General features: G+C 43.0%; 1 protein-coding gene across 5 annotated transcripts in view; it reads left to right on the top strand.

Moving 5' to 3' along the window:
• LOC118083567 (cytosolic beta-glucosidase) overlaps nt 1-23,705 on the top strand; it is a 99,324-nt gene extending 75,619 nt beyond the window's left edge. For all 5 annotated transcript variants that reach the window (XM_060278946.1, XM_060278945.1, XM_035112077.2 and 2 more), the window contains exon 6: nt 13,614-23,705. In XM_060278946.1, coding sequence (XP_060134929.1) covers nt 13,614-13,819 — 206 coding nt within the window. In that variant the 3' untranslated portion in view covers nt 13,820-23,705. The remainder of the gene's footprint in view (nt 1-13,613) is intronic.
• Nucleotides 23,706-24,770: the final 1,065 nt, after the last annotated feature.

Here is a 24,770-nt window from a genome sequence, read left to right as displayed (position 1 = left end):
TGTTCCGCCTGGCTTTTGGGTTAGACTCAGCTTGACCCCTGTGTTTTCCTCCCTCATGGCTTGGATTTATGGACTACTTGAAATGAGGCTGCATTTTAAATTTTAATACTGTATTTTAATCTGTATTTTAATTAATTGTTTTTATGTTTTATTGTAATTCTGTTGGTGTCAGCCGCCCTGAGCCCAGTTTTTGACTGGGGAGGGTGGGGTATAAATAAAAATTTATTATTATTATTATTATTATTATTATTATTATTATTATTATCCATTTGCCACATTTGTATCCCACTTTTCTCTAAAGATCTCAGATCTATAAGGACTTTCCCATTTTATCCTCCCCACAACCCTCTAAAGTTGGTCAGGGTTGGGAGCAAAAGTGATCTGCCCAAGGCCATTCAGTGATATTCAGGACTGAGCAGGGATTTTGAACCCTCTTCTCCCTGGCTTCAGTCCAACAGCATGAGCCGCACTACTGTATATTCCAAGGGATCTCTTTACATTCTCAACCTTAAGTTAGAATTAACCGCAATTTTTGGGTTGTGAGAATTACATGAAGCAGAGAAAATAATCAACCGTGTGATCAAAGACGTTCCCTGGGACCTCGCTGCCATTCAATTACCCTTGGACACCTTGCCTGCCTCCAGAGTTCACTGTGCTGCACATGTATTCTTCATCTTTCAATAGTGTGCAGTGTACAGTATCTGTGTTGTACAGGCTTTTTAGACGGTGCATTCTCTGTAACTGGAGGTGGCAGTGTTTTGCTGTATCCATTTCATATTCTCTCTTAGTCGGAGAAAAGTCTACTTTAATTCTTTCATCTCTAATCTATTGATCTTAAATAAGCTCTGGATGTGCACCTGTTGCTAGCTTGTAATACAAAAGGAAGATTAACATGATATGAAAAATGTCTTTTATTGAAACAAAAAGCTTTTTCCGGAACTTCAGTTTTATTAATGTGTCCTGTATTTATAAATGTATTGTTGTTTATTAATACCACCCCCCTAAAAAAAACCCACACACACACACATCCCACAAACAACCTAGCGTGACATCACAATTGTGCATGCAGCAAAGTCTGGCTTTGATCTAATTCAAAAGAAATTCTTTATCAGAAGATAGCAGAGATATAGGAAAAGAATAAAACACAGTTGTTGGCTGTTTGTTTTTGCCACTGCATTTTTGGAGCATCTGCAAATCTAAGTGCTTTTCAGAAAGGCAGCACTGTGATGTGGCTGCTGCTGCTGCTGCTATATCACTAATAACCTTAGTCCCAGGCCCCAAATGCCCTACCTTTCCCTCCTGGGGTGTGGAAGTCATTTACCACACTGGGTAGTGAACAGAGACTGCTAGTCTTGCAGAATTCGGTTAATCGTCAGATTTTTTTTTTTTTTGCAGCGGCAGAAGATCAGTGCTAGCTGAGTTCAAAGAATAAATCTGTCTCGTAGTTCCATTGTACTTCGTTAGATTACCGGGGATGAAAATGTTTCCTATGAGCCAAATATTGTCCCAGTTGGGAATTCAAATCCGATGCGATGAAATATATACATCTGTTCTAAAAATTGGTTGCTCGTTGATGTTCTGAAGAGAGGAGGACAGCACTTTTAAGAATGTGGAAAGAGACCTGTTGAATCAAACATTAAGGCCAAGGATAACTGCGCTCCTCCGCCTTGTCATTCCCAGCGACTAGTATATCAGCTGGAAGAGCACTCCTGTCCGATTGGTTTTGGAGTTGCTTTGAAAATTCAGCAGGAAGGAAAAAGGCTTCTCCTCTAAACTCTTCAGGACGAACGGCAGAGAATTCTGTTTTATGCCTTCATCTTTCCAGCTTTGCAAATAAGATAATCCTACTTAACATTTCTCATGTGTTTGTCTTCAGCTATATGCACTGGGAATGCCTGTAATGAGAAATTTAGAGGTTATGAAACCTTTCTTTTGTGTTTAGTTCAGAGGTCTTAGGAAAGTAACACTGAAATATTGATGATTTGATGATCTTTTACCATCCCATGCACAGCAAGTCTTGCAGTGTTGCAGTCCTGATAGGTGCCTCCCCACCTTAATTAGAGCCCTTTCTATTAGAAAGTTGCAAGGTAAGTAGTGGGGAGAAGCAGGGCCTTTTTATGAAGAGTACCCCAATTCTATTCAGGGTCCTATTTGGTTGCTGTTGTTATCCTGCCCATCTGACTGGGCTGCCCCAGACACTCTGGGCAGCTTCCAACATATATAAAAAATATTAGAAGACATTGAACCAGGCCCGTCTTACCCATTGAGGCTAGTGGTGCAGGGCACCAGGGCGCCAAGTTCTAGAGGGTGCCAGGCGAGAGTCCGGGGAACACCGAACGAGCGCGCTTAGTGAGCGAGGGTGTGTGTGCTGCTCCCGCCGAGCGCCGGCTCGGTTCCCCCCCCCTTTTAGCCTGCAGGCGCCAAATTCTGTGGGGTGCCAGAAGGCTAAAAGGGAAAAAAAACCAAACCAACGCTTGGCGGGAGTGCCCTTGCTTGCTCGCTGCAGGCCCGCTTGCTCGGTGTGCTGCCATGGCCACCGCGGCACGAAGCAGCCAGCTGAGCCAGGAGGCACCACGTCTAGCCTCTGCCTCTTCCCCGCCGGAGGAGCCCCCCTTCAGCTGCAGCCCACCTCCTCCAGCCCTAAAAAAGGGTCAACTCTGGGAAGGGGGGGCGCCGGAGGGATCTTTGCACCATGGCGCCGGATATGCTTAAGACGGCCCTGCATTGAACATTAAAAAAAATTCCCTATACCAAGGCTGCCTTCATATGTCTTCCAAAAGTTGTATAGTTGCTTATCTCCTTGGCTCTGGGGTCGCATAACTCCATATCCTCCAACGTTTCTCCAATGAAAATAGGGATGTCCTAAAGAAAAGTGGGACATTCCGGGAACAAATCAGAAACCAGGACGGCTATATAAATCTGGGATTGTCTCTGGAAAATAAGGACATTGGAGGGTCTGCCATTCAGGACAGGCAGACAGCCAATCTCCCAGACACTGGAGTCACTCACCTACCATCTTCCCAGGGTTCGATTTGTTAGCCCTCATCCATTCCACATCTAAATACAGATGGTCTTCCAGACCATGGTATGCCTCTCCTGACAGAGATGTTAAAGAGAAATAGAAATAGGGAATAGGGTCGGATACAGAGTCCCCTACTGCTGCTCTCTGGAAATGTTCCTGCAGTTAGGGATGAAGCTGATGCCCAACAGTGCCAACAGTACTCATCCCATAGAGCCAGTCAAGAAGACTGCTGTGCCCATGGCATCAAAAGCTGCCAGCAGATCAAGAAGCAGAACTGGAGGTGCACTCCCCCCGCCAGGGGCGTAGCCAGGATGAAAATCAGGGAGGCAAGGGGCAGGGCAAGGGGTGGGGCCAAGGGGCAGGGGAGGGGCCACAGCGGGGCAAGGAAAGCTCCCTTCTCCCTTGCCAGCTTTCCCTCCTCCCGCCACGGCGATCGTGGAGGGGGAGGAGGGGATCGGAGCAGCCCGATTTCAGGCTGCTCCGACTCCCTCCTCCCCCTCCGCGATCGGCAGGGGCGAGGGGGCGCCAGGATCAGCCCGAAATTGGGCTGCTCCGACTCCCTCCTCCCCCTCCACGATCGGCAGGGGCGAGGGGGAGCCAGGATCAGCCCGAAATTGGGCTGCTCCGACTCCCTCCTCCCCCTCCGCGATCGGCAGGGGCGAGGGGGAGCCAGGATGAGCCCGAAATCGGGCTGCTCCGACTCCCTCCTCCCCTCCGCGATCGGCAGGGGCGAGGGGGAGCCAGGATGAGCCCGAAATCGGGCTGCTCCGACTCCCTTCTCCCCCTCCACGATCGGCAGGGGCGAGGGGGAGCCAGGATCAGCTCGAAATCCGGCTGCTCCGATCCCCTCCTCCCCCTCTGCAATCGCCGGGGCAGGTGGAGGGAAAGCCCCAGAGCCGCGCAAAGCGGTTGCCTGGCTTTCCCTCCGCCCGCTCCACAGCCAGCCAGGGAGAAGGGAGACGGCACCGGGCGGGCAGCAGGGCAGGCTGGCCAGCGGTCCTGCTTCTAGGGGGGCAATTGCCCCCTCCTGCCCCCCTACCTACGCCCATGCCCCCCGCCCCACTCTTAATACAGGGAGACCGAGGCTGATTCAGTCCCAAATGCCCCTGCCCCCAGAAGCCAGGCAGATACAGATATTCCATTTCATCCAGGAACTCCTGCAACTGATCTGCCGCCACTCTCTGTTCTGAAACAGTGTAAGGAAGTTTCCTGCATTCCTATGGAATCCTTTGTGAATTGGCTAATATAGCTTATTATGCTTCATTATAGTGAAAAACATTACAGGAGAATGTGTTTCATTCTCTTGATTAACAAGCATCTATTTAAATCAATAGATATCATTTACCTGTATTCTCGATCTTTTTCGTCTTATGCAGTTTGACTATTTTCCCCTCTTGGCAGCAAGAGAGATTCTGTATACAATAACGCTTTAGTCCCAAAAGTTCTGAAAGAGAAGACATATTTCATAATTTTCAATTCACAGCATACGAGGAGTCTTGGTTTTCTGAATAAGTATTGATCTGCAGTTTGCAGAATATGCCAAGCCTGAGAGCATTTCTTTTAATTAAAAGGCATAGGCTTGGATGTTGTTGGTAGACAGCAAGCGTGGCTTTGGTGCCTTCAGTTTGACAGCTCTTTCTATTTGCTCTAGACTGGAATTAGACAAATGACAAATTTTCATGTGAGATATATGCATGACAAACTGCCTCACACAGTGGTATCCACAGAGGGGAAGCTAACCAGGGAATATGTTTTCTCCATGTGGTCTGGAGTGAGATCTTTGTAGTCAGGAGGGCTAGGCAATATCTGCTTTTGAACATCATGATATATCACCAGCTAAATATCATGATATGCCGATATATCACAATGTCTGAAATAAGGATGAAAGTATGTAGAGGTGAATAGTAGGGCTAGGTGATACCTGGTTTTAAACTTCAGTGCAAGTAGATAAACTTCAAGTGCAAGTAGATAAATAGGTACCGCTACAGCGGGAAGGTAAACGGCATTTCCGTGTGCTGCTCTGGTTCGCCAGAAGCGGCTGGCCACATGACCCGGAAGCTGTACGCAGGCTCCCTTGGCCAATAACGTGAGATGAGCGCCACAACCCCAGAGTCGGTCACAACTGGACCTAATGGTCAGGGGTCCCTTTACCTTTATACCTCTCAATATACCAATATCTGCACAATGACTGAAATAAGGATGCAGTTATGTAGAGGCACTGGCTGCCTTCACAGTTTTCCCCGCATTGTGATTTTTCATAGCGCGCACACATCATCATAGCTGTGCATAGCTGCCAAGTACCCCATTTTCCCCAGGAAACCCCCGTATTTTCTTACCGGTAAGCAGTACATGCCTGCTCCTCCACCACTGAAAGAAGACAATCAACCATGGAAACATGTGAACCCAAAATGTCCACAACTGCAGCAGCAAAGCAAGGATGTCTGCAGCACTTTAATTTATTGCTAGTTAAACCCCTGAGCAGATGAAAGCTAGAGAAGTCTAATAAACATGTGTGTTGAATTGCAACTGATGTTCCCCCCCTCCCCCGGTTTCCTTATTAAATATGCTGACTTCTTCATTGGAAATTGCTGTTTCCATGCTCACAAATCTCCTGTTTGTTTCCTCCTCGACAGTGGGCACTATAAAGGTGTCAGTTCGTGAACAATGCTTGCAGAATGCCACTCATAAGAAATCCCTAGTATTTACCCTTAATCCTCTTTATTGATACTCGTATGTTTCAGTTTCTGTCTGTCTTCAGCTGTAGCTAAGATTACCAGCCACAGGAAAACTCAAAATGTAAATCAGCCTTGACATTTTGAACCTACAGCAGTTTCAGACAGCTCACAATTTGTTCCCGTGTGCAGCCTCCAAATGGCAGAGCAAACCCTGCTGCAAACAACATGTTAATGGGTCCAGTTCAGATGGTATGCAAGCAATACTCATATTGTTGCCTATGGATGGCTTACAAATGGTAGGAATAGCAGGGAGGTGCAGATTGCCTGACTCATTGCCTGGAGAAGAGAAGGTTAAGGGGTGATATGGTAGCCATGTTCAAATATATAAAAGGATGTCATATAGAGGAGGGAGAAAGGTTGTTTTCTGCTGCTCCAGAGAAGCAGACACGGAGCAATAGATTCAAGCTACAAGAGAGAAGATTCCACCTAAACATTAGGAAGAACTTCCTGACAGTAAGAGCTGTGTCGACAGTGGGATTTGCTGCCAAGGAGTGTGGTGGAGTCTCCTTCTTTGGAGGTCTTTAAGCGGAGGCTTGACAGCCATTTGTCAGGAATGCTTTGATGGTGTTTCCTGCTCGGCAGGGGGTTGGACTGGATGGCCCTTGTGGTCTTTTCCATCTCTACAATTCTAAGTGTCTTCCCATGGGGCCTGTACGTGGGGCTGTTGCGATTTGCATGATTGCTTCAGGATTCTCCCCCCCCCACCGCTATTATCACAAAACGGAAGCAGCCACACGTCAAGGGAGCATCTGAGTGGTTCCAAGTGTGTAAACTAGGCCACTGGCCACCAGGATTCCACATTGATTCTCCACGTTGTTACTGTAAAAGTGCTCTTTTCAATCTAGCCTCTGAAGTACAAAAGAAAAGAAGGAAACAAGATTTCATTTCCTTGTATGAGTTTTTAATTACAGCGCTACCTTGGTTCTCAAACTTAATCCGTTCTGGGAGTCCGTTCGACTTCTGAAACTGTCCGAAAAACAAGGTGCGGCTTCCGATTGGCTGCAGGAGCTTCCTGCACTCAAGCGGAAGCTGCTTCTGATGTTAGGTTTCTGAAAAAACGTTCACAAACTGGACCACTTCCTTCAGGGTTTGCGGTGTTCGGGAGCTGTTTTGTTCCGGAGCCAAGCCGTTCAAGTCCCAAGGTACCACTGTATTAGGAAAAAGTCTGTCAATGATAGAAAGAGAATGAAAAAAAAGCACAGCATTGTTTTATTGTAAAAGATATTAGATATATGTTGAATATTGCAGAGTACTACGTTGTTAGTTTGTTTTAATAGTATTTTAAGTGGTATCCCGCTTTTTGCATTTTAGTATTGTATGAGGAATTAAAGAACCTTTTAATGAGGGTGAAAGAGGAGAGCGCAAAATATGGCCTGAAGCTCAACATAAAAAAACCAAGATCATGGCCACTGGTCCCATCACCTCCTGGCAAATAGAAGGGGAAGAAATGGAGGCAGTGAGAGATTTTATTTTCTTGGGTTCAATGATCACTGCAGATGGTGACAGCAGCCACGAAATTAAAAGACGCCTGCTTCTTGGGAGAAAAGCAATGACAAACCTAGACAGCATCTTAAAAAGCAGAGACATCACCTTGCCAACAAAGGTCCGTATAGTTAAAGCTATGGTTTCCCCAGTAGTGATGAGAGCTGGACCATAAAGAAGACTGATCGCCGAAGAATTGATGCTTTTGAATTATGGTGCTGGAGGAGATTCTTGAGAGTCCCATGGACTGCAAGAAGATCAAACCTATCCATTCTGAAGGAAATCAGCCCTGAGTGCTCACTGGAAGGACAGATCCTGAAGCTGAGGCTCCAATACTTTGGCTACCTCATGAGAAGAGAAGACTCCCTGGAAAAGACCCTGATGTTGGGAAAGATGGAGGGCACAAGGAGAAGGGGACGACAGAGGATGAGATGGTTGGACAGTGTTCTCGAAGCTACCAACATGAGTCTGACCAAACTTCAGGAGGCAGTGGAAGACAGGAGTACCTGGCGTGCTCTGGTCCATGGGGTCACGAAGAGTCGGACACGACTAAACGACAAAACAACAACAAATTGTATGAGTGGCAGTAATCTTCAAATGAGCATAGAAAGGTTTGGATTTGGGTCAGACTAAAGATCCTCTTAGTCCCTCATTTGGTTTCCAACCGTGAACAGAGAGAAGCTCTGGAAAGCTCACCAGAGGGGATGAAGGCCACAGTCCTTTCCTCTCATCTGTCCCCGACAACTGCTATTCAGAGGTACGCTGCCTCTAAAAACGGAGGCTGCATTTAGTTATCTTGTCTGTCCCTTAAGATCAGCTAAGGAGGATCTGCACCAAGTCTGTGGATCTCTGAGGTGCAGTTATCATTATGTGGAACATGGCATTCTCAGTGATGGTGGCCAAACCCTGAAACATCTTGAGAGGCTAATTTATCTTCCTCTCTCCCAGTCTTCCGAGAGAAGATTGGTGAAGGGCATTTTGTTTAGATGAGCCTTCAGCTTAGATTAATTTGTATGCCTTCGAATATTCATATTTTTAAGGGTTCTGCTGCTTTATGATGATGCCAGTGTTCCTCTTGTTCTTGCTTTTGATTATTTTGTGATATTGTTCGATGCTATTTCAGTGTTTTTGATTTTGAGGGTATTCTACTTTAGTAGAAGTAATCTACTTGCCCTACCCTGCTGCAACTAAGTTGAAGGCACTGTAATTGCAATGATTGCAATCGTATTCCTCTCCTTTTTAGTCCTCCCCCCATTTCTCTTCCATTGTCTCCTCTGTAGACTTCTTATTTATTTTATTTATTATTTATACCCCGCCCATCTGGCCGGGTTTCTCCCACCACTCTGGGCGGCTTCCTACAAATAGCAAAATACATTAAAATATCACAGATTAAAAACTTCCCTAAACAGGGCTGCCTTTAGGTGTTTTCTAAATGTCAGGTAGTTGTTTATCTCCTTGACCTCCGATGGGAGGGCGTTCCACAGGGCGGGCGCCACTACCGAAAAGGCCCTCTGCCTGGTTCCCTGTAGCTTTGCTTCTCGCAGTGAGGGAACCGCCAGAAGGCCCTCGGCGCTGGATCTCAGTGTCCGGGCTAAACGATGGGGGGTGGAGACGCTCCTTCTAGAGTGTAAACTTCTTGAAGCAGCAATCTCTCTTCTCCTTCTTTTGTAAAGCACCATGTACATGGAAGGTTGTATGTACAGTAAATGAATAAAGCATTTTCTTCCATGACCAATAGCCATTGGTAGATCTAACCTCCATTATTTTAATTATTAAAAAGTTTTCTAAGATGGTGGGCATGCCTAGCAGCCATAGCCAAGCCAAATTTATAAGTTCTTCCTCCTCTGTTAACAACAAGTACTGCTAGTTATATATCCTGTTCTTCTTCAGAACAGACTCCTGCCCCATCAGCTAATACAGGAAGTATAAAATACAATTGGTCTCTGCTGGCCAATGGCAAGGTCTTTGCTCTCCCCCACCTGCTTCCATCTGTAGGTTGGTGACCCACTGATGGAATCGTCTATCAAGATTCCAGTTCAACAGAAGAGGGACAAGAGGTAATGGGTGCCAGAACTGGGAAGTAAAACATATGCAGAAATGGAAAGTATATGGTCTAATGAGGCTAGTGTGGAGACTACTGTTTGTGGCATTATAAGGAGAAAGCAAGGGATTAATGGCAAACCTTAGAAAATGCCACTGGTCAGTGGGAGAGAAGAAGATATTTCAATAAAAGAACTGAGCGAGCTGTCAGTGTGATGTGAAGCCCCAGTAAATTGATGTCATAACATTCCCAGAATGAAAAGACCTTGTGGGGAGTGAGTGTCCCGTGGTATCAAAGCTAACACAGAGATCAAGGAAAGAAAAGTATGCAGAGGAGACCCGGCAAGAAAGGGATGGGTGCCGTAGAAGACAAGACAAATGATGTACTCTGCCATATACCTGAAATGGTTCTTTCAGCTGTTGTGACCACCCATGGCGGTTAATTAATTAGACGACCTTCCTGATACAGTGATTAATGCCATAATGGGTGTAAATAGATCTATGCTAATTAATAATGTGGCTGTCACCAAAGTACTCGGGCACCGTAGGAACTGTGAATAAGGTTTGTTTCATATGCGACAGTTCTCCTTTGTAGATACACTATCTTCTACATGTTGAAGGTAGCCAGTTGTTGCTGGTAAAGTGCCTTTGGGTTATTGCCCTCTAATTCAGATACAGTATATGATATTTCTAGGGCTGGGCTTGCGCCAGCAGTTTCCATACAACCTGCTTTTCATACATACATGAAGAGACTATGGCTAAATCACTGTATATTGAGCTGTCCTCAAAGACAACATGGAAAACAGAGTTAGTACAGAATGCAGCTGCCAGAATTTTAGATAGGACTAGTCGTTGGGAACCCATCACACGTATGTTGAAAGAGTTACGCTGGCTTTCTTTCTACTTCTGAGCTCATTTCAAGGTACTGGTGCAAGTATCTGAATGAACATCTGCTCCCACCCTGACCTGCTCATATTCTGAGGTCACCTGTTGATGCTCTTCTCTGAGCAGAGGTGAGGCAGGGGCTGACCAGAGGGAGGACATTTTTAGCCGTTGCTCCTTGTTTCTGGAACACTTTCCCTAAGGAAGTTCACGCGATGCCTTCACTGCTACCTTTTTTTGCTGCCAGGCAAATCACTTTGTATTCACCCAGGCCTTTCAAATATTTTTAGTTTAGCTATTTTAGGCTGGAATCCAGCATGCACTTGAATTGAACCTAACAGGACTTCTGTACTGCACATCTGTTGATTTGTGAGATTTGCTGCTTTTAGTAACAGTATTACTTTGTACGGAGCTATGATGTTGTTGTTTGTGTTTCTTTTTGTGTGTGTGTGTCGCTCTGGAATCTTATGAAAGGCAATCTAGAAATTAACAAAAATAAATAGTGTGCACCACATCCTGTGACCTTTCCCTGTCGGCACTCAGCTTCTTAGTTTTCATGAACTTTATCAAAGAGGTACAAGTTTGTTGTACAGATTGAATTTTATGTAGTACCCCATTGCCCTGTCCTTCTTAGTCACTCCTTCTTTCCTCCTCCTCCTCCTCCTCCTCCTCCTCCTCCTCCTCCTCCTCCTCCTCCTCCTCTTCTTCTTCTTCTTCTTCGATCACTCGTAGCCGAGTAAGATTGTCTTCCATAAACACGGTTTTAACAATGGGTCCATAAGTGACTGTGGAGGCCAATTCTGGATCCACACATCCATCCACAGTGGGGACATTGGTTTCCAGGTGGGAGTTGATGATGGTGTGGATTTGCCAAGCGTGCCTTCCTCTTAGCACGTTTCTCCCTTGCGTCCTGAGATCAAGTTTCTTCAAAGCCCATGACACCTTTGGTAAAGGCTGTTCTCCAACTGGAGCGCTTGCAGGCCAGTGTTTCCCAGTTGCCCGTGTTTATCAATTGTCTTTTACGACCGCTAGACCTTTTACGACCTACTCGCTGGATCATCACCCTGTCGTGGTGAGTGGGCTTGCGTGTTCCTATGACCCTTGTGTGTTCTTAGTCACACACTAACTATGGCCTGTATGCATTTCCTCACCATTACCGTATATGACTAATTTTCCTCACAAAAATTGAACTTGGATTCGAGAATGATCCTAGAAACTTGTTATCAGGCCACTGTGAAATTCTTTCCTCCTCCTCCTCCTCCTCCTCCTCCTCCTCCTCCTCCTCCTCCTCCTCCATCATCAACAACAACATACTGCATATATTCTTTGAGGTGCTGTGTGGATATGGAAGTGCTATTGCAATAATTCAGCATTTGGCATAAAAAAAGAAAGAAAACCCGAAGCATGAAATACTGAGAGGAAAAAAAATATGTGTTTGGGCCAATGAGGGAGAGAAAAAATGAAATGAAATGTGACAAGGTTATTTGAGCAGCTTCAGCCTAGGAATCCATCCTCAGAGACCTTGCCTGCACATCCAATTTAACAGGAGTTTAACACCCTTTAGTGTCAGTGGTGTTCACACTAAATTAAAGGAAGGAGTGTGTATTCTATCCCCTAAAGCACTGTGGACTCTTTCCCCTATAGAGCCAAGGGCACTTCTCCTACATAACCCCTATACAAGTACTACAAGCTGTTTGTGTGAATGTACCTCCTTCTGCTTGAAGATCACCTGGGCAGCATAACACTACTCTGGCTTTGTGCTCTACAAGCAGAGGGAATTTTGAACTAGCCCCATTCTCCAGAGATAAGAGACCTTTGTATTTTTAAATTAGATAGTCTGTGTTTCCAGGGCAAAACTTAGCTAAGAGTCTTCCTCTTTACCCCCATCCCCCCCCAAAAAAAAGAATGGGAGAAAATGAGTTGAATAGTTGGTGCAGCATGGCAGCAGTGCGCAATTTAACCGAGGATGTTGGGAAATCTTGCCCGCGGCTTGGAAATAATGAGCTCCTGACGTGTTTTCTAATCAAAATATCGGCATGGAGTCACCATGTTGAGCAAACGTCCTATCATCAAGGAAGCAGTACATCAAAAGTTCGCCGTGGATATTATTTTTTTGTGCCTCACCTTTACATTATAGGTGTCTTCCTTAGCACCTCTTCCCTCTTATAATAGTTTAAAGGCCCCCCCCCAAAGAAACCAGTAGATGTGTGTGAAGAGCGCCCGTTATCACATTTGTTCCAGCTTCAGTGAACCAAGAACCACGCCTGTCGTCCTCAGTTATCTTTGTATGCAGCACTGTTTTGAGCAGAGGTTTAATACACAAAAGATTGTTTCCCCCAAGATTTAGGTACCTCATAAATCAAGCTGACAAGTCACGTGGCCAGGTTTCCTCTTCTGTTTTGTCTATGGTATGCAGACAGATTATACAGTAGCGTCCTCAATGGCTTATTGTCTAATAATGTCAGAGGGCTGTGTTCTTCACATGCTATATTAGACGCTACCTAGGCAATACTCCGCTTGAATATTTCGTGTGTGCATGTGTGACAAATAGTAAAGACACATTTCTGCTGCTTATTTCTGCACATTTGAGTTTGCTGTGAAAGCAGAGGAGGCTTAAAACCATCATATTTGGGGGGGGAGGGGCTTTCCTTTGTAGGAGTATCAGGACACACAGTGATTCCCACCCATTGACTTGCTCGCTCCATCTTAACATGTTGCAACGATGCTTTCTTAGTGCGGAATTAGCAAGATGCACAATTATGTTTCCAAGAATACAGTCATACCTCATGTTACGGACGCTTCAGGTTACGTATATTCAGGTTGTGGACCGCGGGAAACCCGGAAGTCCCGGAACGGGTTACTTCCGGGTTTTGCTGCTCGCGCATGTGGTGAAGCACTAAATGGCACTTTGTGCATGCGCAGAAGCGCCAAATCATGCCAGCACAGACGTGGCACCTCAGGATGCGAATGCTGCGGGTTGCGGATGTGCCTCCGTCACGGATTACGTCCACAACTCGAGGTTCCACTGTATAGAAAATAAGGTCATTAAAAAAACACCATACAGGGTCAATTTGGACAAACAGTTTCAAACCAGTGGTAGGAAGAAACAGGATAATGCTCTACCAGATAACACTTGCATAGTTGCTGTGTGCATAAAACTGCAGTGCATGGGGGCCTGACTCATACCGTTGACAGGATACATAAAGTTTTGGAAACTAGCATATGGTTCAAGCCTACATATATGTTATGCAAATTTCCATTGTGAGCTTTTATAACGTTTCTTTTCATAGTGTTTCATAGCATTTTTTTAAATAGCTGTATAGATCCAGCTCTAAGCTTCAGAGGTGCCTGGTCAATACCTGGATTTGTGGATGTATGCATGGCCCCTTGAGTTCTGTGGATTTGAATGAAATCTATAAACATGGTTTCTCCCCCCCCCTTTTTCATATCAGCAATCTACGTTGATGGCGTCCAACTGAAAGGCTACTTCGTGTGGTCCCTTTTGGACAACTTTGAGTGGACTTGCGGATACAGATCTCGCTTTGGACTCTTCCATGTGGACTTCGAAAATCCGGCTCTCCCTCGAGTTCCTTACAAATCGGCCATTGAATACGCCAAAGTTGTTGCCAACAATGGACTGATGAAAGCACGTGGTTGACGACTGTCCGTTAATACCATAAGTTGGCCACTTAAGAGAGAAGCACATGCTGTGAAATTGTCAAAATTAAACCAAGCTGAATTTTGATTTCCAATAACTATTTCTCAAAAGTGCAAACAACAGAAGCAGAAATCAGAGCAATGACTACACAGAAAGGGGAAGTGAACCTATAACATTTTAAAGTTTGAATTTAAAATAAATAAATACGAAATAAATACAAATAAAACAAATAAATACAAGATATTAATATTTTCTGAATTGTTTAAAATAATTTTGACTTAAGTGATTCAGAGAGTGATGTCATATATTATACAGCACCAAATGTTGGGTTGCTATCATGTGGGCACATGTCTGGAAGTCTGGGAGTCGCAGCCAAAGTAGCTGCCTTAGAAACACACACAAATGAGCTACTCTTTCTTCTTTCCTATCGCAGTGAATGGGATAGTTTGATGCTTATTCATTTTCTTGGCCATCTGTTTGTCTGACATAGAGGAAGCACATTTGGTGGACTGTTCAGTATCTGTCTACTTATACACAGCCAGATTCCTGAAGAGCACACTTTTTCAGAACTACAGAATTACTGTATGTATTTGTCAGTTTTAGGTTCTGGTCCTAAGAGAAGCTAAATAATGCTTTACCAATGAAACATCCTATTAAGTGATCTGCATTTTCCTGAATGGAGAGCACCTTCTGGCCTCCTGCACTGGGCAGAAATTCAATAGCCAAAAGCAAGCAACTTGTCCATGTAAATTAAACAGGTGCTATATGAAGAGAACTCTTTAAAAAGCAAATCTTTGCTCAAGCTAGGGGTTGGGAAGAAATTGGATTTAGTTTAAATTTATAGGCAAACCTACTTAATTAATATTTTCTGAAACTGTACATGAACTGAAACAACCAACCTTTGAAATTCGCGCAGCTTTGAATTTTGCGGTGCAGTTCTCTAGTCTAATAATAATAATAATAATTTATTCATATGCCACCTTCCCCCCTGACAAGACTAAAGGCAGCTTGAACATTAAAATTCAACTAAATATTGATCCCACATCTCTACACAGTCTGAGCTTTCATACATTTGCCTGAAGTGACGCTCCCACTCTACAGGTGAAATTGGTTGTTCAGGCATTGTAGGACTGCTCTTGCTGCTGGACACCATTTTCCAAAATAGTGACCAATTTTTCCCTATTGTTGCTTGAATGAGCCGGGCCCACATAGCCATCATTGCCTCTTTCTTTTTCTGTTTTAATATCACTAGCTAAAGAGGATCCAGTGATATTAACTGCTGTAGTCTACCTCCCTAAGTAGTAATACTCATTTTAATTAGTTTTCTTTTAACCAATTGTTAAAACTTATACTTATTGTCTATTTTTAGATATTCTTGTCTTCTTTTATTGTTTTTATGTATTGTATATTTATGTGTGCTGGTCAAGAACCGTAACAATAAATCAAATCAAATCAGTTTAAACAAATTATGTACACAAAAATGCATATATTGGTGAAAATAACTTAGAAAAATGTGTATATTAGGAGAAATTTGCACTAAAATACTGGTGAGTTTTCATGAGGATTCTTTAAAAAAGAAATCACAAACTGCGATGGAATTGTGGAGAATTGAACAGAACTGAACTGGAAAAGCGAGACACTGAGAAAACCTGAAATGGACAGATTAACTTGTTCCTAACCCCAAATGATCCAGTTTTAATGCCTGCCTCCCCAAAAAATGAATTCCGTGAGCTATATACTGCAATTTTGCAGAATTTCTTGAATTTACACGATCTGATTTGCAGATTAAAAAAAACAAAACATTTTGCATCTTACTGTGATTTCATTGACCATGCCTAGGGGCAAGGAGGCATGTGGAACACTGAAACCTCAGCCCAACCCCCGGAAACCTTTCCCAGCTAGCCAAAATTCAGATTTCTGAGATTTCAGCACTTCGGTTACAAGCCTATTTTTTGCCAGACACAAGGGCTGAAAACATGCTGGAGTTAAAAATAAAAAAGCAAGCAAGAAGAAGTTCTCAGGAAGCTGACTTCTGCACTTTCCCTGTGCTCCCGCAGGAAGACAGAATACATACCTCCCTGACAATGCCACATTAAATAGTTAAGAGTCGGAAGGTGCGAGAAGCATATGTTTGCCTCTAAGGAATAAGGTAGAGAAAAGAAACAAACCGGGCCTCAGAGGTGTACCTCCTGAGGCCTTGCTAGTACAAATTGCTAGCAAATGAGTTCTGTTCAGAGCTAATGCTTTTGTTAAGTGCCTCATTGCGAGGGAGCAACAAGAAGAGCGTGAATATACTGCCTGGGAGCTATTTAAGTTGCTCTCAAGCAAATGTCATTTTGATCAGAACTTGGTTCACAGCAACTGCAGAATAACTGCAGGGCCATGTACTCATGTCAGTGGTTAGCCTGGAAAAAGAAGGCATTGGATCTGCGAGCAGAGTGGTGAGATTGGTGCAGAAAAGGCCACGGACTTGCTTCTTGGGATAGGGCGGGTACGGTGCTGAGGGCTGGGCCGAAAGCTAGCCCCCCGCCAGAGGAAAGCATTGTACACTGAGAAACGACCTTCCTTCACCCCAACCCTCCCAGCTGCTCACAGAGGCAAAGTCAAACAGAAAAGTCCTGCGGCAACAAAAGATCTCTCGCACCATCCCACCTCCCCATGCCAACAATGGGAGAAAAAGAGTTTGAAAGACTCTGTATACAAAGGAAGCTTTCACAATAGGAAAAGTAATCTTAAAAAGTGTTAAATCTTTCCGAGATGAAAAAAAATACACTGCTGATTGCTTAGATTTCCCCCCCCCTCAAAAAATGCTTTTAAAAAAATGTTCGCTGCTTACATTCTGCAGCTGTTCACAAAAGGCTAGGAGTCTAAAGTGTATAAGATTGCTTGGCTTTGTTCCTCTGTTTTGTGTAAACTCCGCGTCTCCTTTACCTGTGCAAATGGTACATCAAGGTGCTCTGCTGGGATTAAGATTTTCTTTCACTCCCTTTGACATGTTGTATTGGCGGAAGAATTAAGAGAGAACGTGGCAGCTCTTGGTTTGTACTAAGAGAGTTAATGCGCACACTTGTGTATAATTTCCATTATTTTTCAAAGAACAATACTCTTATTTTACAGAAGAGGGTATTGTTTAATGAACAAGGGTCTTATGTTCATCGGGTATGTACTATCCCAACATGAAACACGCCAGTTGCAACTTTCCATCAGAATCTTCCAGTACAAACACTTCGGAGTCACCAAGAAAGAGAAGCCAGGATGGCTTTGCCGAGAGGAGAAGGAGACTCCACCACACTCCTTGGCAGCAAATTCCACTGTCGAACAGCTCTTACTGTCAGGAAGTTCTTCCTAATGTTTAGGTGGAATCTTCTTTCTTGTAGTTCAAATCCTTATATTTTGGCCAGGTTTTTCTGGCGCTGACAAATTAGACTGTTTGCTTTACTAAACCCCAAAGTGAGTAGCTTTTGTGGTGATAAACCACAGGAGTGAAGTTTTTGGTAGACAATTTTTGTCCAGCACTCTTGTGACAATCTTGCAGCACTAGGGATATTAGACCGGGGGAATTTGAGTTTGTGGCAGAAACTGTGGACATGCCTTGTGTAGAAGGCCTTGTGTCATCTGGACACGTCAGGTGTCGGTCTGGGTTTACAGAGACTTCATCCAGCAGCGTTCATGCATGCATGCCTTCATGCAGCAGCAAAAAATGTGAATGCTATTCTAGGCTACATCAGCAAAAGTGTGATGTCCGGATTAAGGGAAGTAATAGTACCATTCTATTCTGTGACCAGTTCTGGGCACCACAATTTAAGAAGGATAATCCCGATTTCTTATCTGTGTAGACCAGTGGTCCAAACTTTTTTCAAAGAGGGCCAGATTTGATGAAGTGAAGGGCCATGGGGGCCAACCGAAGGGCCAACCAAAGTTTTTGGCCTTTTTTAGGATTGAAGTTGTTGAGCTTTTTAAAATAATTTTACCCCAAAGTTGTTGAGCTTTCTTTATGATTTTACCCCAAAAGTTGTTGTTACCTCAGGAAATAAACTGCCACAGGGGCTGGATTAAACCGACCGGCAGGCCAGATTAGGCCCCTGAAACAGACTTTGGATATGCCTGGTGTAGACCATAATATAATAATTATGCACTCTTATCTTCTTCTTATATCAAAAGCAACTTGATTTCCACATGCCTTTCGTGTTTGTTTGCAGGTAATTTTTGGCAATGAAAATACTATCGGCTACTCTGGAGTGAAGCAAAAAACAGCCAAGTTGCATCCAACTGATAATAAAGAAAAAGTAAATATGTAGGATTTTAAAATCTATTTGGGGTTCTATGGGGGTTGGACTGGATGGCCCTTGTGGTCTCTTCCAACTCTATGATTCTATGATTCTTTTGTATACTAATTGTTAGTAACTAATTGCACTGTAAAGAGTCTTAAATTGCACAACTTTAAAATTAATTTATGTTTGCGGTTTTATTTCATTTGTATTTTTTAGCAGTCCTCCTGCCCGAGACATTAGAGTGTGTATTTATAATTCACTTTATCCTCTTAAATTGTCATCCAAGATCGAAAGGTTTTCTGTCCTTTAATTAGGACACTGGGTAGAATATTATTTATCCTAGTGGGCATATTTATATGTTCTACCATGGTACAAATGGGCTATACATTTTCCTCTGCAAAGCAGTATTAATTCTCACTGTAAATAATATACTCCAGTACATTTGGTCTATCAGGTGAAATAAATATTCCAAATCTGGCATACAAACCCACTGAAAGTGCAGTGACCATCTGTACTTCTCTGTTGGGCTTTAAAGGACAACTCTCTCTTCCAAAGTTTTATAATACAAAGGGCAATTCACTAATTAGCACTGTAAATTAGTGTTGCCATGAGGTTAAATTGGGGGGGAAAACCACCCAGCCCCTGCAGTATTTCAATTAATGTTATTTTTAATTGCTTGTATTAGCATTTGAGAACAAGATTGATTAGCTTTTGACCATCAAAGAAACAGAACTTGATGCTGTTAAATACTGAATTGGAAGTGGTTAATTATACTTAAAATCCATAGATACTGTACATATCAATCTAGAAGGTCATCAGAGTACAACAGAGTAGGTGTGCATTTGAACTCTTGTTTTTGTTTTAAAAAAACCTCAGGAACAGATACATCTGTTCTCCTATCTCAGTTGATAATAGGAATTAGCACCTCTGAAATTCACATCCAAAACTGTTCTTGTTTACTAAATTGCTTTTTAGTAAAAGTTTAAAGGATCTGTTCATGCTCAATTTGCCTTGAACACCGCAAGTAATCAAAACTGTAGCCAGAGACTAGTTCACAAAGCAGGCCTGCGTAGAGCCTCTCTATGGTCAGAAGCCTCCATGTGACAGTAGCAGGTAGCGGTTCCGATAGATGCCAATAAAAAAAGATTAACTCCTGGCAGCACTTAGATCATTTTTGCAGCAGAGAAAGGGGAACAAGAACATTTCCGCAACCAGGGGGAATTCTTTGCAGCTGGGAGAAGATTCCAGGAGCTTCCAGAGGGCAAACAAGTAGGCAGATGGCAGCACACTGAGAAAGGGATTGCTTTGGACGCTCTAGCTGATATATGTTAAATCCAATAGATGGAGACATCTGACCATGCATGGGGTCTGTTTAGGCCTGCTGAGTGAGTAGGGCCTAAGGCTGTCAGCGTTTGGACTTTTGAAGGACATCCAAATATTTCCTCAGGTAAGCATAATGCACAAGTTTAATTGCATCCTCGATTACTGACTTGGGTCCACTGTGGTGCGACTTTCGAACAACGGAGGCACCTTAGGCGCTCCACCAGTGCCTTTGAGATCAGTTGAAGAGCGGTATCAAATGACACGCACACATTTAATTTATCTTGGAGAGGTGGCATATGTAAAGCAGAGCTTCAGAAGCATCTCTAGTCCAGAGGCTAGGAGTTTTATCTCCACATTAAGCTCCCGTGTTTGGGAAGACAAAGCAGTGCTTCCCCAACAGAGGAGCTTAATGTGAATTTCACTACCAGGACATATTTATGTAGCCACAGAAACACACTCGGGAAAAGTAAATGTCATGGAGATTTCCCCCCCATAAAAATATCATGCATACATCAGCAGGTGCTTAGGAGTTTAACCCAATGATGGCCAAACCTGGCCCTCCAGCTGTTTTGGGACTACAATTCCCATAATCCCTGACCACTGGTCCCGTTAGCTAGGGATGATGGGAGTTGTAGTACTGAAACAGCTGGAGGGCCAAGTTTGGCCATCACTGGTTTAACCCATAGCTGATGAAGCCCCTTCAGGCGAAACAGGGGAACATCCAGGAATCCTTGTCACCAGTGCCAGGTTCTTTTGAAATTAGAAAAGAATGTACCACGCCACTGACAATATAGGACTTGTGTTTTGTACATACTGGACTTGGTGGTCAACTGGAAAGCTACATTTTAATATATTGTGTCACGATGTTGATTTTGGCATTATAAGAAGCTGTATCTAATTTTTGAAAAGCAGTTTTGAGTAAATAGCTTTGGAATTGTTACTCTACGGCCTATTACGTTTATGTGTTTTTACAAGGTAAGAAAATGCAAGGGGAACTCCTCCTGTGCTCCTTCTGTGTGGCATATCTAGATTCCAACTCTATTATTCTATATGGTTGGCAGTTGGTTACTTGCCATGTGGAATGACATACCCATTTGCATATAATCCATATCTGTATTCTAGTAAACAGACAGAGCTGAGGTTTAGGTCCACCACGGACAGCCACCCAGTTCCAAAGTAGTGATGAAGCTATAACAAACCCCAGGATATGCCATACAGTATCTATATCTCTGAAAGAATGTAGGGCACATCCCTTCTACAGCTGTAATTTCATAGCATCTAGAGCTTGAATGAGCACATGTTAAGCCAAAAAGTTTATTATTATTATTAATTGAATTTGATTATGTTTTGAGGAGGCTGTGCCTACAACTCTCCTCAGGCAAATTGAAATTGGAAATGAGAAATTCAGTGGAAAAATATAGGAAGAAATATCCTCATTAATAAGAAATCACACACCATTTAGAAGGGCAAGAATTCACATGGAACTTACCTTATGCCTACTAAGTGACGAATTTATTAAGTGAAATAAGGTTTGAAATAAAGATTGCCAACATCCCCCTCCCCACCCAAACCATGCTTTTTAATAGGGTTGCCAAATTTTACTGACTGCTTCTGCTTCTTTGCCTATAATAACCAGTTCATCGGTTGCCATGTTGGTTCCGTGGCCTATTTCGCCCTTTCCGTGCCTCTCAAATTATTTTTACTGATTTCTGTGATTTCTTTTCCCTGTTTCCTTTTGCGCCTAACTGTAAGCTCTTCAGGGCTGAGGCCTGGTTTGTGAATGTCTTGTCCTGCAGCAACAGACCTCTAATACTTTCAGAAACTGAGATTATCTGGAAACAAGTTTCCTAGCAACTGAGAATAAGTAAGCCAATTAACTAACGTTGGCCACAAAAATGCATTTTTAATAAAAACTACAAACATGTTGTACTACTCTTAGATAAAAGCACATACAGTAGTACCTTGGTTTAAGTACACAATTGGTTCCAGAAGTCTGTACTTAACCTGAAGCGAACTTTCTCATTGAAAGTAATGGAAAGTGGATTAATCCATTCTAGACTGTCCACAGAGTACTTAACCTAAAGCATACTTAACCCGAAATATGAGTGTAATTGGTTCTGGAAGTCCGTACTTAACCTGAAGCATACTTAACTTGAAGCGAACTTTCCCATTGAAAGTAATGGAAAGTGGATTAATCTGTTCCAGACGGGTCCGCGGAGTACTTAAACTGAAAGTACTCAAACCGAAGCGTACTTAAACCGAGGTATGACTGTACTAGACATTCCTGTTGACCTAACACAACAAATTGTTTCTCAAAAGACACAGTACATGTGGGCAAGTATTTCAGGAAAAACTACCCCAACAAAGTCAGTGCAGACCACTTTCCAACACGTTGGTGTCTTTCATCAACACCCAAACAAGCAGTTTCAAATCACTCTACTAAACAATTTTATAATTATAAACCGTATAATACTCCACCTTTTTTTGAAAATGTCTAATCAGCTGGCATACTCAAAAGAAAGACCTATTGAGCTAAGTGGAACTTATTCTCTGGTAAGTGAATATAGCATTACGATGTTAGAAACCCGACAATTCTGAATTTGCCCTTACAGTTAAACTGGATGGCAATTATGACAGAATAGAATAGTTGCATGGCAGTGAAGTGTGCAGCAATCTAATTTAGCTTATTCACAGGCCTAAGCCTAGACAGAAAGTCCAGTCAGCTGTTGTGAGCTTCACAAATGAACTAGTCAAATGAACCTGAAGAGATATGCAGCAACGAAGGAAAATGAATTGTAATCTGCATTTGCTCAGGAGCCAAAGTGCTGGTTACTTTCTGATGTGGTAAATGTTCAGGTAAACATTTGGATCGGGCCAGCAACATGTATTTTCTCAGTCAGGACTAACTCTGGTGTTTACTGGTTTGGCTTCATAAACAGAACATAAGTATAACCAAATAAAATAGCCATGGCATACAGACTGACCACCTTAAAAAGTAAAGTGTGAATTGGTTCTATTATAAATTGAACAAGCTTATATTTAACTCAGTTTCACTGCAATATTTCACTCAAATGGAAATTTGAGATGAATGTGGACGTTCCGGCTTTGGTAAAGCATTTGAGGAATTTTGAGAAAAGATAAAAGGGTACATTCAACAACAAAAAATCACATAAACACACAAAATGCAGTATCATCACCATTGTCATAAATTCACCTTGTCTAAATAAATAAATTCACCATGTCACAAACAAACAAAGTTTCACTTCTACACTTAGGAGCAGCAAAAACATTTGTGAGAAGCCTAAATATTTATTATAAAAAGTTTCCACATTAATGTATTGCCACAAGAGAAAAAATTCCAAACTCAATGGAAAAGGGACTTTGAATTTCAATTGCAAAAGGGACTGGTGCTGTTCAGTTAAGTTACTCTCCCTAAGCCTAGGAGAGATACAATATGAAGCAATGCTTCCGTGTTCAACTGCTTGACAAATCAATCACAATTTTTAAGTGGTGGCAAAGGATGATCTCCAGGACAGATGTTTTTCACATCTGGTGGAATGGTCAATTTACAAATATCCAATAGATACAAATATTGGGAACTCATTCACAAACTGCGAACTGTATTGTTCGCCCCACCCTGAACAGAAGCAAAATTCCAGGGGTCTCGGGACCTAGCCAGGATTTGTGTTCCTTTGGTATGAAGCACAGCAGAAATATGGCTTATTTACACATATTTACAACTGAGTTTTATGGAAGGAGTGCAGAACATTAGACCCCAAGAGTGTCGCTTGTTGTTCCATGCTCCTCAGTCTGTCTGTGCAGCCTCTTGCAGTCAGCGAGGAGTTCTTCGCCTCCTTTCTTCTTACCCAAAACCCTTGCTCCAAACTCAACTCAATCCTTGTGTAAAAAGGTCATCACATCCACTATAACCCTGTCAACTGCCCCCTTCCAGCTTTGCTATTGTCTTTTGCTAACTAACACACAGCCAGGGAAGGAACACCACCCACTTTCTTGTCTGACACCAAATGTGCCACCTTTTGTTGGGGTAATGATCCTGCTATCACCTGTCTTTGTTTTTTGATGGTACCTTTGTTAGCCAATCTCCTGAACAGGACAACTGGCTCAGCCTATATTTTTATACAGTACTGCATCCGGCAACAGGTGGCGCTGTGGGTTAAATCACGGTGTCTAGGGCTTGCTGATCAGAAGGTCGGCAGTTCGAATCCCTGCAACGGGGTGAGCTCCCGTTGCTCGGTCCCAGCTCCTGCCCACCTAGCAGTTCGAAAGCACATCAAAGTGCAAGTATATAAATAGGGACTGCTCCGGCGGGAAGGTAAACGGCATTTCTGTGTGCTGCTCTGGTTTGCTAGAAGCAGCTTTGTCATGCTGGCCACCTACCCGGAAGCTGTCTGTAGACAAACGCCGGCTCCCTCGGCCTATAGAGCGAGATGAGCACCGCAACCCCAGAGTCTGACACGACTGGACCTGATAGTCAGGGGCCCCTTTACCTTTACCATTTACTAAATTCAGAATTTAGGGTGCCAAATATTGGTGTAGCACACAGTGCTGCTGAAATTTGAGACACCAAGGTCTGCCACTGCCCTCCCCAATTTATTTACTATGGTTGTAGCAACATTTTTTTTCGGTTAGGTCTTGGAAGGAACCTAAACCTCTTACTCTCCATAAATGGTTGATAAAATACCTTGACCTGTCAGAAATGGACAAGATTACAGAAGATATATATGAGAATAGGCCTATGGCAGATGTCAAATTCAGCAGATAAATGGTAAAACATTATCATCTTTTGGAATAGGCTTTGCGGTCACATAGGGCCTGAAGTCTGTTTGTATGAATTGTATAGGAGAGAGAGAGAGAGAGAGTTTAAAGTATTCATAACTAAGTGGAAACATATGGACTGAGCCAAAGCTTTTCAATAAATGAATTGTAAGGTTTACAAGCTGCCCTAAGAGGAGCCTGTATAATTTTCAGAGGTTATAAATGTGAAAAATGTTGGCAATCCAAAAATGCTATTTTTTTCTAAAGTAGGTTAGCAGTTTTCCCCATTACCTTTTTTCTAACTCTAAAGGAGTAACAACTTTGTGTATGCATAATTAACCCATTCTTCAAACTAATTTTTGACATATTGGTCAGTAAATATAATGAAAATCTGTTTCCGAAAAGCTGTTGCTTAAAGTCGTGTGTTAAAAGCACAAGGCAAACAGAAATCTGTGCTTCATTACCAGAGGCACAGATGATAAATCTAACAAAACAGAATTAATAGTCTCTAATTATCAGGTATATACTTCACCTGGAGTACCAGATTCAGTTACAATTGCCAATACGTTAGCATGTAATTG

The sequence above is a fragment of the Zootoca vivipara genome, chromosome 9, assembly GCF_963506605.1.
Source record: "Zootoca vivipara chromosome 9, rZooViv1.1, whole genome shotgun sequence".
Taxonomy (NCBI): Eukaryota; Metazoa; Chordata; class Lepidosauria; order Squamata; family Lacertidae; genus Zootoca; species Zootoca vivipara.
The sequence above is the reverse complement of the archived record's forward strand: the minus strand, read 5'-3'. Positions and strand labels throughout refer to the sequence as shown.